The sequence below is a fragment of the Achroia grisella genome, unplaced genomic scaffold (genome assembly GCF_030625045.1).
Source record: "Achroia grisella isolate CSIRO2021 unplaced genomic scaffold, CSIRO_AGI_Agris_v1 utg821, whole genome shotgun sequence".
NCBI classification, from domain to species: domain Eukaryota; kingdom Metazoa; phylum Arthropoda; class Insecta; order Lepidoptera; family Pyralidae; genus Achroia; species Achroia grisella.
The window spans coordinates 855,126-871,602 of record NW_026713035.1 but is presented as its reverse complement, the minus strand read 5'-3'; the positions used below and the strand labels follow the sequence as shown (position 1 = coordinate 871,602).

The following is a 16,477-nucleotide window of genomic DNA, read 5'->3' as shown; positions in this document are numbered from 1 at the left end:
AAAAATATGTTTATTAATTATTTTGCATTAGTTACAGTGTACGTTAAGTAAATAAACACCCAAACGTGTACTTATTATGGTACATATTAAATATCAGTTTTAATCTTTCTTAATCTTTGAATCTCTTATAATATTATAATAAAATCAGAAAATGAAACAGCAAACGCTTAGCGACTAATGCGTGTATAATGTGTATGCGTAGTGTGATGTTTGTGTCAGCTTGCACAAACATTTTATTCTGATTTTAAGTACTGTCTGTATTCTAGTAGCTCTTTAAGTAGCTGAAAACGGTGGAAGGTGGACAATTAATAGCATTACCAACCAGAATAAGGTGTAGGACTAATTTGAACTTTATCGATGAAAATCCTACAAAATCATTTATTTGAAGTAGTAAGTAAGCAATAATAGGTATACAACAAAAACAAATAGTTAAAGTATACATTTTATTATAAGCTGCGGTTTACAACTCTTAACAACATGCAGTTTCCATGAAACTTAATTGGTTTGTAATTTTGCGTTAATAGTTTAAGAATAGTATGTACATATAAATAACAGAAGGGGATTATATAATTGGTTACATCATCTATTATGTTATATAGACTTCTTTGAAGTTCAGATCCTCAAATATGTATGTTTACCCACAGAACAACGAATTACATAAAATGTTAACTACTATTTATACAAACAATGAAATATCCTTAACTTAACCTAATTTTTTACACGATAAAATTTATAAGTAAAAATTTTACAAGTTGCATCTCAAACCTTATGACAATTTAAACATATTTTTTTTCGTATCTATCTAAGAACACCAGCTAGAAATAATAAAAGAAATAATGGTGAAGTATATAAAGGAATTGAAATGAGATTTTTACTACAACTTATCGCGGGTGAGAAGTCAGTCTTTGCCTCACTAAATTAAAGATGTAGAATGTGATTAAACATGACTGTGCGAATATGGATTAATATTGTAATGAAGGGACCTGTCAGGTAATCTGGAAATGGAAATATTTGACGGCAATTTATTCTTGCCTAATTTGCACATTTTAGACTTTATTCTCGTACTAATAATCTTCTTCGTGGCTGCATTAACGTTAACCTTTCTCTTGCTATCTGCGCTAAGCATGCCCAGAATTTTTTTCCAAAAATCGACTTGACTCCACACGACCGATGTTCGGTCGTCGCGTCTGGTTTTCAAGAATGAGTATACCGAGTTTTCTGGGCCAATATCTACGAAAACATAAAATGTGTTTTCCGCTTTCAACATTTCCCCATGAATTTTCTTTATGTTGACGTGACTGTAAGTTGACATTAAGTAGTTTGGAGAAAATACTACTAGAGTTGAATATTTATGTGTATCTTTGACGCACATATATAGAATCCTGAGAAAATTATTTGTATTATTCGGAAACTTAATTGGATTCATATGCAACTTCATGTTGTGACATCTCAAACCTGGTACTATTTCCCTTAAAACGAATTCTTCGTCATCTTTAGAATACTTTACGATGATGTTTTTGTAGTTGTCGTTCGCTATTAAATTTTCATTTGGCGGCTTGGGTGTTTCATTATTTTTCTTATCACATAATTTCTTCTTTATGAGTTTATTACATTGTTTTCTGTAGGTAATAAATAAAATTATCACAACTGTGTACAGCGATATTAAGCTAAGAATAAGTGCAACGAATACTATAAATCTCATGTAACACGATTCCTTGGACCATAATGGACATTTGAAGTCTTTCAAATCTGGTATCTGTAAAGAAAATATCACATGTTAAAAAACCTACATAAACAATAACAACCTGTCAACAGAATACATGTAAAAGTAAAATCTACTAACCTTTACTTTGGAATTGTCTTGTATGAAATCAATAAAATGAAAATTTCTACATTCGCAGTCCAATGGGTTGTGAGCAATCCATACTTCTTTTATAGGTTTTTTAAGTAAGTTATTGTATTTGTTTTTAGAATTTATAACTGTGCTTGATATTTCATCATCCTGAAATAAATATAATGGTCACAATAATGTCTAATATACTTGCTTATTTAGATATATAATTGATACAGGCTGTTTTCATTTTCTTGAAATGTTTCATTTGGGAAATATTACAATATTTTACAGTTTAAAAATATTATATTCCTAATATACTTCTATAAAATATACCTAATGAGTATACACTAACCATTTGTATGTTGTCCGATTTATCAGTATTTTGTATATAAATGTCTATCAATACAATGGCTACGAGTAAATACTCGTTAATATAAATATAATAAATATAATTATTTTCAAACTATCCAGGAACCCAAAGATATCTATACACATTTCATCTAAATTAGTTTAACTATTTAAGGAGGAGTTTGTTAACTTAGTTGTAGCAAATACGGACAGATGAGTTTATATAATTAAATATATATACACATATGTCGTTGATAAAGTAATTAATATTTAATAAAACAATTTTAACCATTATACTATAATATTAACTTATATTCAAAGATTACATTACATCGTATGGACATTGAGCGTAATTATCTTTAATTATTCATGGCAGCGACATAAAATAAGTTGATTACAGCGTCATGTTTTATTACCGTACTATAACTTCAACATTTACGATAATAATTTTGGGAATATAATATATGAAACTACTATTATAAATTGTTCTTTCGAAATCTACTAATATAAATATTGTTTAACTTCTGTGTTCATTTAAAGACTGTACAGATGATGATTTAATAATTGTGATTAATTATCAGTTATATTTTTTTATGGAATAGCAAAAAGCTGACTGTACATCTTAGGGTAAGCAGGAACCGTTGCACATACATGAACAGCATCACGAATATAACGTTATCATGTGACGACCTTGATCAGGCATTGTTATTCCTAAGAATTAAGTTATCATGCCTCATATCCTGCAATTTCGAGTAATATATGCACAGATTATTCTATAAGCTATTAATTACCTAAATATATATAATAATAATATACTGACCCATAACTTTTTAAGACCGTTAGAACTAATATCCAAGATTTCATGACCATTTATCCACCAATCAGTAAAAACACTTTTCAGTTCATTGTGACTTAAATTCAACAATCTTAAATTATATGTATGAGCAAAAGGCGATTCTCTATTCAAAATCCATGTATTATGTTTCAGATCCTTAGTTTCAAAATCTAAATGATTATATGCCAGCGATATTGACATTCTTTGTTTATTGTTACTGAACATATAGGATGAAATTATTTTTAGTTTATTATTCTCCATATTTAGATGTATTAAGCTCAGTAGAGACGAAAATGTAAATCTGTGAACAAATTTTCAATAAATGTCAATAGATAAATAAATTATATATACCTAACTAAATATTTCTGGTTTGATAAAGAAAATTTATTCTTACCCATCAATTTCTACTATTGAATTGTGGCATAAATCGAGTCTCTCCAATCTAACAAGTGATGAAAAAATCTTTGGTTCTAAAGATTCAAGTTTATTATGACTCAAGTCTAAATCTAGTAAGTTAATTTGATCATTGAAGATTGATTCAGGAAGGCCCGTGATGTCATTATAAGCTAATGATATGTTTGTGATTTGCGATGAATTTGCAAAAACGTCATACGGTAATACTTCTAGTCCACATCTTTGTATGTATATTTGTGTTAAATTCTGTAAGTTTCCAAATAAATACTTTGGAAGCTCTTTTAGCTTTACGTCATTGTTCAGAATAACGACTGTTTCCAACTCGTTATTGTATTTGAACAAATTCTGTGGCAATGTTGAGAACTTATTCGAGAATAATGTCAGTTTCTTCAATTTCTTCAGGGGCTTGAATATCGACCCCGGAAGTTCGTTGAGTCCATTTGAACTTAAATCTAATTCTTCTAATACATCAACTCCAGTAAATAAATCCTTAGAGAACCAGGTAACGTTATTTTGCCATAATGAAAGCTTCCTCAAGAATGTCAAATGGGAAAATAAGTTTGAAGTAATATTAGTCATGTGATTATGACTAATTTCAAGAGTCTCTAACCTTTCAAGAGGTTTAAATAACTCTTCAGAAAGATTAATTCCGTTCGATCTTATATTTAACCATGTAAGCTTATTTACATCCATGAACAGATTGTCTGGTAATTCCGATATTCCAGTAAATGATAATAATAATTTTGTTAGATCTTGTAATCCCTCAAAATGTTTTCTAACAAAGTATCCAGATAGATTTTTTGCATTCTGGAAAATTAACGCCATTGTCTTGGATATACCCATGTTAGTTAACACATCTTTAAATGAAGATATAGGTAACGGGCAGTCTTTAAAACTGACTGACTTGAATGAATTCATATCATTGGCACATTTAGGTAACTTCATATAGTCGAGACTAGTAATGTTCTCACATTGAATATTTATATAAGTATTTGGTAGTAGGTTAATTTTTACTATTCGACCTGAAATAAAAATATTTCATTAATACATCGTACATGTTGCTAGTTGAGCATGAAGTTTGCCATGTTTCGAAAACGAAACTTTTCCAAATAGACGGAAATCGAAAATGTAACATGTTACACAAATTTTGATGAACTGTAAAAGGTAGTTCGAGGATGTGAATATTTAAGTGCACTCACCGTCGATATTGCAATCGAGTTCGACAGCGAGCGTGCCGCCGCAAACGCAGTTAGGGTCACTTGGACACATCAGCTTCGAAGCACCAATTATTTGCAGCGCCAGCGCTGCGGTCAGCACGCACACTAATTTCCGGTCCATAGTTAATCAATTTACATCTGCCACCAGCACAACCTATTTCATGTTCGGCAATTTCATCATGTCCAGGCGTGATGCCTTTGGTAAGTTACTGTAGTTGCTCTGTACTTTTATTTTCATTTTTTTTCATTACTCTAATATCTGTGAACAAATAATTTATTGTAATTTGATTAGATAACATGGATTTATTAATTAAAATCATACATGAAATATTATTTCGTAATTTAGGTATATTTAATATTCCTACAATAGACTACTGTAAAGCGCAGTCGGCTAAATGAAATCGTTATTTACATCGAATCAGTGCACCTGGGTATTTTCGATTGTGATTATTTCCAATAACTTTTAACAACTGACAAAACATCAGGAATAAGTACTGTTAATATAACTTTTAGTATTTTAGAAAATTATAACAAATCAATCCACACTAGGACAAATAAATCATTTTTCCTAATTAAAATTATTTATGTTTAGTTATAATAAAACGTTGTCATTTCTATATTCAGCCACATCACTATAATAATCTGGCAGCGATCGACGCTTACAAACTTACATATTGGATTTTTGCAGAAAAGGTGAGATCGCTAACAAAGTTATAAAATACATTCGCAGGTAGTCGAGATTTTGAACTCGGAGTTTAAATTCGATTTTCACCTGTCAATGTAGTTTAAAGTTGAACACTTTTGTAACTGATCCGCTGATTTCGCTTATTATTCCATTACAATAGAAATAATAGTCATTTTTGCTATAATCACATACTATAAAATAATTCCTGATTTCTTAATACCCGGTTCTGTCTAACGTAGTGGTACAATATATTTTATATATCTATCCTGGTAATACATTCATGTCATGTTCCTTGCAGGGTGGGGTACTATACATTGCTTGCATAAATAAGTTTTCTAAATTATAACGGGTCTTGCTATTTCGGAATGTATCCTCAAAAGATTGTTGTCTCTGCAGAATTCTGAATCAAAATACAAAAAGAAACCCTAAATAATGTGACATTATTTTTACGCCTGCTGTAACACTGCGTTGAAAATACGATTAATGTTACCGATTCGAAATTTGAAATTGATTTAAATGTTATCGGGAAAATCTAATTGGAAATGCAATATATAAATGAATATTATATATAATGCATTTCTTCATTCATTCCTGAAAAATGAATGAACGCAAACTAGAGTATACTACAATCGGTAGACTAACTAACGACTGTCTAGGAATGTTTAACGTTTACGAAAAAACTTAATTTTGTGGTCCTGTTTTATTTAAACTAGTTGTAAATCTGTAATTTCATAATTCAGAATATATCAATTTTATCAATTATATATTGCTGTTAAATTCTCAGAACAGAATTACATACATATGAAACAGATGGATATTGAGACGTATAACCTAACATTTTCGAATGAACACCCGATAATGCCCCGGGGCAAAAGTGATCTGGTTACAATTAAAACTGATTTAGATGCGAGTATGAAGTGTTATAACATGTGTATATATTACAAAATCATTTTCTGTTTCTGTCGTGTATTGTATAGGTATATGTTACATATGCGATTATTTATGTAATAAATATTTATCATAATTTAGTCAAACTTTTAATGAGATCCTAACTGTGACTCACTATAGTATTATTGACACGGACTAAATGTTAAAAATCATGTAGGTAACACAACATTTGGCGTAAAAAAAGGTTCAGCGATTAACAATATTATATTGTAAATTCCTGGTCCTTAATGCGTTAGGATTTAATATTAATAAATATCTTTATAAATGGAAGCCAGTAGTTTCGTTATCATATTAATACGCTACTTTCGTCGTTTCTATATAATGCAATCTGTTTAAAATACAAATGATATTCAAACATTTGTAAAGTAATACATAGTTTCTCATTTATGACATAAGAGTAGTAAGTAGTGAGATAAACACTATAAATACAAAGTAGGTAAGTTTACTAATACTTAGCTATAATAATTATTTTAGTGGGCAATAAAAAGTACAAGCATTTAGCACACTTTGTACTGCAGTGCTCGGGAAAACTTTACTGCACTGTTATATAGATTCTAAAGTATTTCATAGCACCAATGCAGTTAAGGTTACAGGAAATGGTTATTGTTTTATGGTGCTATAATAAAATGGAATGAGATGAAAACAAAAACAATGAAATTTAAACATTGACATCATTGACTGGAACCTTATATTTACTTTTTTCAAGAATTTCATTAATAGTTTTAAGAAATCCAGTTTTGAAGAAATGGTAATGTCTTCTTTTCTACTTTCCGTATATTAGAAAAAAAATAGGATCCATTAATTAAAGCAACTAATATTAATAATAATATAATCTGATTAGTAGCAATTAACCAATTAATATAGTATCTATATTTAAAGCAAAGCAAGCCTGAATGAATATCTACTAAATTGAATCTACTCAAATTTCTACAACGTTTCATCATCCAGACATATTTCATCGATTGATAGAAATGTCAGTATAGAAATATTTATATACACCTAAAAATAGTATTAGTACTTTTAGTAACATATATATAATATTGCCGTTTGCTGCTTCTTCTCAATCACTACTTGCTATTTGCGGCGTCTTACAATTACTACAAGTACATATATTGTGAACTTTGTAAACTATTATAGTAAATATATACATATATACACCCAATTTCATCCAGTTTATCATTTTCAATATAATAATTACACATTTGAATAAAATATACTATCGGTAATTTAATAGGTCTATAATAGTAAGAATGTTACTAAAACCATGTACATATTTATAGTAGAACATTTAGTGTCATATTTGAACATAACCTTAAAGCCATAATTGCAAAAGACAAATTGTCAGAAAGGCAACATGCATTATGCGTCTCGCAGACAACTGGTAGCAGATGTGGCTGGCATTTCTAACATAGTGCCGCTACGTCGTTCTCACAGTAATAAGGGAGTAACATAGGATATATAATTATATGTGTATATATTACATAGTACAGTGTATTATGTGAACATCTAAAATCTAACGAAAGTTTTTTAGACAAATAATATTTTAAGCCATTACAGGATTTACAGGATTACAGGAGTAAGCTTAGATATGACTGATAGGAATCAGTGGAAGAAGAGGGCATACTGCGCCGACTCCAAATAATGAGATGAAGGTAAGGCAGTAATGATGATGATAAATATTCTAGCAATAACCAACGACAAGGTCGAAGGCCTCGGTGATCTAACGGTTTAGTATACCGTTTTACTCTCAATGGTTACATGTTCGATTCCTCACATAAACATTTATATTCATGAGTATTGTTTATCGTTATCTATGTATATTATGTATATTTTTGCAAAGAAGAGAAATATCTATGTATTTATATCAGTTATATAGTACTCATAATGCAAGCTCTAGTTAGCGCTATGTGAATTGACGTGAGCTATTATGTTTATAGAAATCAATAAACTACTAATAGATATAGTAGTATCTAATGTCTCTATATATAATATTAAATTTATTGGCAATCTTAATGAAAAATGAGCCTTCTATAACGTCAACTTTGTTGTTGAACTTGACACCGCCATCTGACTAGTTTTACTTTAGTTACGGACAAGAAACGAAACTTCTCTTATTGAAAAGGGTTTAGGTACGTGATTAATTATTTATATTTGTTATAATGGACGATATTTCGCTAAATTATTCATGTTAAAATAAAATTAGTTCATTTATATATGTATATAATATACTTGAATACACAGTTTATTTCCTGCAATCGCCTAAATTAAGCAGAGCTTGTATTGTGGGGAGTATACAACGTAAATGTGTTTTATTTTGGAGACATAAGTATGTATACACAGAATGTAAGCAGTCCAATATTTACAAACATACTTATGAATTGTATATATATAGATATATGTTTGTATCATGCGACAATCAAGCCCGGTACCATCAAAACAAAGACGGTATCACCGAGGTCATCAAACAGAATGAATCTACTCAACAATAAAAATGTTTGTATGAAAAGGTTTAGTCACAACATTCATTTAAATACATATTTATAGGTAATTAGTAGGTAATTATAGGTACAAATAAGACAAGGCATAATTAAAATAGCTGTATCTATTCTTAGATACAATACAAACTTACGGAGACTAATTTGAATTACCCTAAAACATAAATTCCACAACAAGTCCACAACTAAATGCAATGTTCCACTTAGTACTTGGATAATGAGCTCCTTTACCTTCCATGTGTAAATAGCAACATCCAAAGCTTTGCAGCAGGTGCTGCTTTTGTACTTAACATAACTAACAACCGGTAAGGGTTCTCGCAAACTGTAGTTATTTATACAGGGCTATTATTGTGTAGTATGTAAACAGAGTGTTTGTGTATGACATAATTAATGCAATGTCTTTACGTTAGTATCAAATAGTACAATAGCAATCTTTATTATCTTCTTCATCTTTACATATATTAAAACGCTAAAATCGTGACGAGGCAAAAACTGGCCGTTTGTCTGTTTAACTATTTATCTGAGTGCACCTTAAAGTTTCACGTAGAACGAACACGAACGAAACGAACAGAATTTAAGAGATCATTTTATAGAACTTATTGTAAAATACAGGTTACAGAAAAATAATAAAAATACCTCCCGAACAGAGGAATAATTTAATATATTTTTTTTTAAATCGCCACCCATTATTTTATTGATTGAAGTAATAGAATGTGATTGTGTGAGTATAGATATTAGTATTTCTTATTATTATTATTTTCATTTGCTTACCACTTTTAGATGGCGATGTACAAATACACACACTAACAAAGTCGTGAGCAACAATAGTATACATATTATTATGTTCTGTCTCAATTGTTGTCCCAGAGGGGATCGTTCGCGGCATTGTCAAATGTTATCGTCATGTGAACATATCTCTTCTCAATCTGACTTTGCGCTCGGTATATTTGAATCAAATATTGCAGGGATGACCCTAACGTGGAGATTTCATAAAAAAATATGAATATACACAAAAACGTTTTCTAGTACCTTTAAACTCAAGATCTTTCGGTCTCAGTAGGTAGTAGGTAGCGGTAAACTTCAAAGTCACAATGCTCTCTTGACTCTATTACGATAGAAGTAACAAGATTTATATTGTAATGTTATTATATAAATATATATATTTATTGGTATTTTCAATTCATCGTACGGTAAAGCCGTGGACTGTGATTCAAGTCGTCGAGTCGAGTTGAGTAACCTTTTATTTTTAATTTAAGAGCCGCCCTCTTTTCTATAGTGCTCATGCTATTTCCATTCAACTAACTATTGATAATACAATATGACTCTAATTTTTCCTTGATTTATTTATATATATGGTATAAATGCAAAATTTTGTAGGTTTGTTACGTAATCACAATTAAAGTCTATATTACCGTGTAGGATACCATTTATTCGACTTCACGCGGACATCATCGTGGGATTCGTGTAATATATCATACAATTAACAAAGTCAAGATATTTACTGGTCATTTAAAAGGAAACCGCATTAAACATATAGCGAACTGCGCGTCAACACATGGAGCCGACAGTTTATATTAATGTTCAGAGCGTTACAAGCACGTTTTTTGTTATGCAAACAATAGTAGACGCGAATCGATGCTACCAACGAACCGCTCTTGTGGCTTCTAAAGAAACGAGCCGAGTTTTTTGTTGAAAGTCATCGCTTAATCGATTAACGTCAACGCCGATACGCAAAAATGATGGGAAGCGGTGAATTAATTTTCTTTTTGTCTTATTAAAAGGTTTTCTTGTAATTTGATTATGCGCAAATATTAGAACGTCAGCACTATTAATTAATTTTAGATATCCGAGCTTAGAAGCCATTTCAGTAAAGTAATTTGTAACTATATTTACTTAAGTTATGAGTCTATCTTTAAACATATCTAGTTTATCAATTTTCTTAGTATTAATTAGCTATAACGAAATGGTATTATAATTCATCTTTACATAAATAAAATCGTAAAATCATGACAAGAGGAGAACTGTGTATTCAAGTTTTAAGCTTCAGTTAGTAACTATGAGGAATATTTCAATAAATATATTGTTAAATATGGTTACCATATAGATATACATACATTATATCATCATTAGATGGCAATAGACAAATGTGAAACCCATCTATGCATTAAAATATTCCAGCGCAGATATCAAACTCTAAAATTACAATTATACAGTATAGCAGAAAAAGTTAGGTATTGTTTAGTACAAATCTCGTTAGGACTGGCTGCCGGCGGCAGCATCAAAGGGCCTAATTAATTAACTCAAGTGCCCCGTATACTACAGAATATGACCCCGAGGGTATGCAAAGCTAACAATAGATATTTGCTTATTCAAAAAGGTTGGAATTATATATTACTGAATAAAATATCAATTGTTTGAGATCAAAGTGGAACACACTCTTACAATGTCTCATATAATGTAGTCAATTAACGCAATCAACATTTTAATATTATAGGCAACCAACAAATTAAAATTGTTATAGGATCAATTATCCTTGCTAGTTATATAGTTACTTCTTGTTAGTTATATTGTCATAGTTGTGGCCTAGTATACATATACATATGGCCATATGAATCTAAAGATAGCGTAATCTAAAACTTACGGACATCAACACTTTTCTATCATGGATATGAGATATTGTCAGGACTGTTGTCACTAATAAGGTAGTCAGAAGTACTATCAATTGTTAAGATCATAGTAAACACAACACTTGACATGCCCACATTTCTCTCGGTATATTTGAATCCAACGTGGCAGGTACGAGCCTAACGATGTCTCTCGGATTAATTTTTGTTTTAATATTGCTATTACCTTTACTGGAGGGCAGTCAGAAAATATATTTACAAACAGAGTTTGACATCTGTCAGAATTTAACTAATAGACTCTTGTGTGTATTGCATAGAGATGATAACCTAACGAGAAATGGCGATAAGCTCTATTAGTGCGACCTTGAATTCAACTATACCCCGTTTGAAATAAGGGTCATGATAGAATATGTAATGATTACAAAATAATGATTACATAAAATGTGTATTGTTTTTTCCTATCTCTTAACTTCTAGTCTTCTAATATTGTTTACATTGGCTAACAAAATAGCAGAAAAAAATAATTTCAAATATTTCAACTTATGTTACCCAGATAGATTTCCAATTTTACTCTATATTATCCTAAAGTAGTAAATTGAAATTCCTTTGGCGATAAAGTCTAGTATTAAATACATTAAATACGAGTAATCGGAATAAAATATTGAAAGTAATTCGGTATAAATGTGATTATCTTTAAAAAGTATAATTAAAAATGGTGATAAATGGTTATAAGACTTACTCTTATGAGATGTTTTCATTTATATACACACATACTTACTCACATTGACGAAATGATCTCTACAGGCATGATATTCTTAAGAAATACATTTATTCTAGAAACATCACAATAAATAAGCACTTTTTTGTTCATCAATGTCAAAGGAATCCTACCAGTCAAATTAATGAAATGAAGAATAACAGATTTCTTTTTGTTGATTCGTACTTATATTTTTTTATTCTGTAGCATATACCAATAAATACTATAATAATTCTAAATAACAATAATATCTAAACCTTAATACCATTATTTATCTGATTGTAAATAAACCCCTTATACAATAAAAATTAAACAGAGTAAAAATACTTTGAAATATTTAAACTGGAATTAAATTAAATTAAATTAAACAAGTTAACAATTATTTTAATTCAATTTTGTTACTCACAATGTACATAATACACAATTCTATCATAAAAAAAAATTGATAATTGTTTAGATTAAATACGTGAATAATATAAAAACTATTGTGTAAATACTACAAAATAGTTGTATGCTAATAAACAGTAGTTAATACATTTTCTATTATGCAATGCATTGCATATATCAAAAACCAATAAACATCTCATTTGTCAGAATTACTTCACTTACCTGTTGCTATATAATCCAGTCACATATACAATTACTAGAATTTCTTGCACTAAAAGATCAATTAACTTAAGTTTAGAGATTTAAAGTCCATATTCTTTAGAGTTACGGTGTTTCTATTAAAGAAACGTGACGCGATTATTATTTGTGGAGTTCTCGTAGACCCGAGTGCTACGGATGCTACGAAGCGACTGCCGCTACGCCATGGACTGCATCGCGACTTTTCAAATAAGCGTTCGGACTTGCTCGGAAAATGGCGGAGATATCCGAACGTGGTACAAAGTTATTTAAGTCCGGCACCAGACCGACTCATTTTCGGTCGTGCTAATTACGCCACTCAAATTATGAAGGTATGTGAGACCAATTTCAGCTTGAAAACGTTCAATGTCATAATTTTGCATTGAAAATATATCATTACACTTATTCGTATATTATAAATGAATAATAAATGTTTTGTTAATTAGTTTTCTTTGAATTTAAGAGATTCCCCTGACAACTGATTTATTTCTTCCATTCTTTTTACTTCTATTTCAGACCACATCCTTGACTTTTATTTATATAATTATTTCTTGGTCTTCTTTTAATAGAAATGGGACTAATTAGTAAATGAGTGTGTCTAAATATATACACACTTTGTGTAAAGTATCAGAATACAAATAATTATTAATTATTTAATTGTTGATGTAATTGGGTAATATCGACTACTATTAATAACGAAGTAAATTTTGAACTACAATTTGATGATTTTACTATCGAGAGGATCATTATTTTTATAAAGCTATGTACATATATAGTATACATAGATATATACAAATAAAAATATTATTCTAAAGTCTTGTGCCTTAGTATTCTTCTTTTAATCTATTCAATTTTTTTTACTTCAATTCATAGAGTAACAAAGACGCGAATACCTAAATAATTAAATATCTCAACAAATAAATGTTCAATTCACATTTATATATTAGTATAGTTTGGCATTATATATTTATCTGTCTTTAGGTCAGCAGGTCAGGTATATTTAATGATTAATGTATTTATAAACTAGAAGTTCTGAGCATCCATCGATTGACCTGGAAACCATCTTTAAATAGTAAAGTATTTGCAATATGTAGTTAAGTGATTGAAATATAGGAAATAGCTTACCTATTTTAACAACTTGCATATTACATAGTATTCTGAATTATTATTTATTAATTGATACAATTTTTTTAAAGGTATATTGACTTACTTCATTTTATCTATGTACGTACATGTTTATTATATTGTATGTTGTGAAAAACTTATGCATACGTATACATAAGTTTTTGATATGATATAAGGGATTTTGTAAAGTTTTGTAGTTTAATGACGCAAAAATGTTATTCATTACAGCGCAATCTCGATTTGCTGAGATGTTTTCAGCAGTAAGAATTGCGTACTACTACGTAAAATTATGACATTACGTAACGTAATGTCATAATTTTACAAAATAAAGTATGTAGACCGAAGCCAACTCGTCCAGGTACTTATAAGCAAACAATATTATAGGCGGAACGGTATTATATTAGAAACATAAGTCACAATATGTAGAAAATAAATCCAATAATCATTTGTATACTTGTTTTTAAGAAAGAATTTCACAGTAACTTACTCACCTGACCCCCTTTTTTACTACTGTCAACCATCAATACAACACAATAATAAGACGATAAAATCAAAGTTAAATACATCGTTATATTTTTTGGTCCCAGCAGATTTGGGCGGGTCCTTTTTTATGCTAGTCGATTCTTTTATGACACAAGTGTGTTCAGATGCGGCTCATAACATGGAAGTAAGAATCTGCGAATAATTTGATAGATCAGTATTCTGATAACTATTTTTATAATAAATAAATGTACAATATATTTTCACCGACACTTTGCAAAGAGTCAACAGGGGTACCCAAACTCTGCCTACTTTTGTAAACTGTATTTCCGTTGGGATAAGGAAGTGAAATTACAAGATAAGAGGCATGACATTTTAGTCCTCTGGAATGCCATAATAATGTAAAATGATTTTTATGTTCACGTTTGTTTAGATTGTCGCGTATAATTCGATCCATAATTTCTTTCCTACATTTTTGTTTTATTAACTATTATTTACCCAAAGGACTCTGCTAAAAATCAGCGCTATAGCTTCGGTACAGCAATGTGCTGAGCGGATAAAAAAAAAAGACGTAGTGATTCTCATGTGTTAGCTACGGTTACCACTTATAATAAGGTGGACGTCAGTTAGTTTTCCGTTCCATTATATAAAAAAACACACCATTGGTGTGTTTTTTTTTTGTAGGATGCATATGTAATAGTTGAACTATAGGCGATAAAAGGTACCACCACTTTTACTGTATTATTTTTATTTTTACAACACGACTTTTGTCATAAAATAGAGCTATCACACAACGTACCTAATGTATTTACGATTGTGACCGTACCAAATTAGATTTATGGATGCGAATGTATAGGTGTTGTTGTTTGCGTCCAACGTATTTTATTGCTTGTGGTTTCTTACCTAAAACCTGATAGTTGATAATCAAATAATAAAATATGTACCATTATTTTTGGACGTATAACACTCATACTATTATGAGAATAATAAATATAAAACAATATCAAAGAATATATACATATTTTGACCAATATATATGTCAATTAAATCAAAACAATCTAAGATTAAGATGAAAAAATAAATAAACTTTTTTATCAACAGTAGTTTAATATTTGTGTTCCATTTATTTAAAACCCTTGCAAACAGAAGTATCAAAAAGTACAGGTATATTATATTGTCAAGCCAATGAAAAACGCAGTAACTTCATAACAGTGCGTTTATCTAAAAATTCATGAAAGTAAATATGAATGAATATTTACTTTCATAAATTTTTTGATAAACGATTGCTAGTAATGATTTTCCTGTACATACAGTAGATTACACCTAGTTTACTTTCTTCATATTGAGTATTACTAAGTACGTTTTACTATATCTATAGCTATATTATCCAAATAATTATATACATTTTTTATTTCAGATACAGTTACATAATTCAGAAAAACATTACTGACAAGAGTATTGAAATTCATGCGATCCTACGTAATGTTAATGCTATCTTGGGACCAAGAATGACTTTAATTAGAGGACGAAAAAACGAAGAGACGGGAAAAATACATTACCATTAATAACGTTCCCAAGAGTAGCCATGCATCTTGAGAAACCCTTCTTTTTCGTAGAGGTTTCTTATCTAACGAGAGCCATGTTCATATAAAATGCATTGGTCACAAAAATTGCCTAGAAATACATTTACAGATGAGGCCTTTCCTCGTGTTTAGAATTGGATGAACGCGAATATATGAATAAATATTAAGTAAATACATATTACATGTTTGAGTCGCTCACTTAACCTCCCGTTGGTAGACTACATCTATAGAGATAAAACTTTCATTATACCTATGAACTGGAGTACCTTAATATCCACTGCTTGACTGGACTCAACACTGTAAGACAATGTTAGAGTACAATACGTATTGCTACCAATCTTAATGGATGACGAATTGTTAGATTCACTGAGTTTGAAAAGTTGCTTCTCCCTCTGTTATCTTACAAAATAGAGTGATACTCTATTGTGTAAGACTATAATACAGTATTAGAGTACTAATTAATATTAGACAATAAATTTCCATTTATGTTGCGTCTCTAAATTCTAAA

General features: G+C 29.8%; 1 protein-coding gene across 1 annotated transcript; it reads right to left on the bottom strand.

Moving 5' to 3' along the window:
- Positions 1–446: 446 nt before the first annotated feature.
- Positions 447–12,940, bottom strand: LOC131851995 (protein toll-like). The gene is made up of 6 exons (XM_059202558.1): positions 12,767–12,940; positions 4,631–4,907; positions 3,412–4,453; positions 3,003–3,318; positions 1,844–2,002; positions 447–1,756 (listed from the first exon to the last, which is right to left on the bottom strand). The coding sequence occupies exons 2-6, from the start codon at positions 4,767–4,769 to the stop codon at positions 938–940; spliced, it is 2,475 nt and encodes an 824-aa protein (XP_059058541.1). The 5' UTR covers positions 4,770–4,907; positions 12,767–12,940; the 3' UTR covers positions 447–937.
- Positions 12,941–16,477: the final 3,537 nt, after the last annotated feature.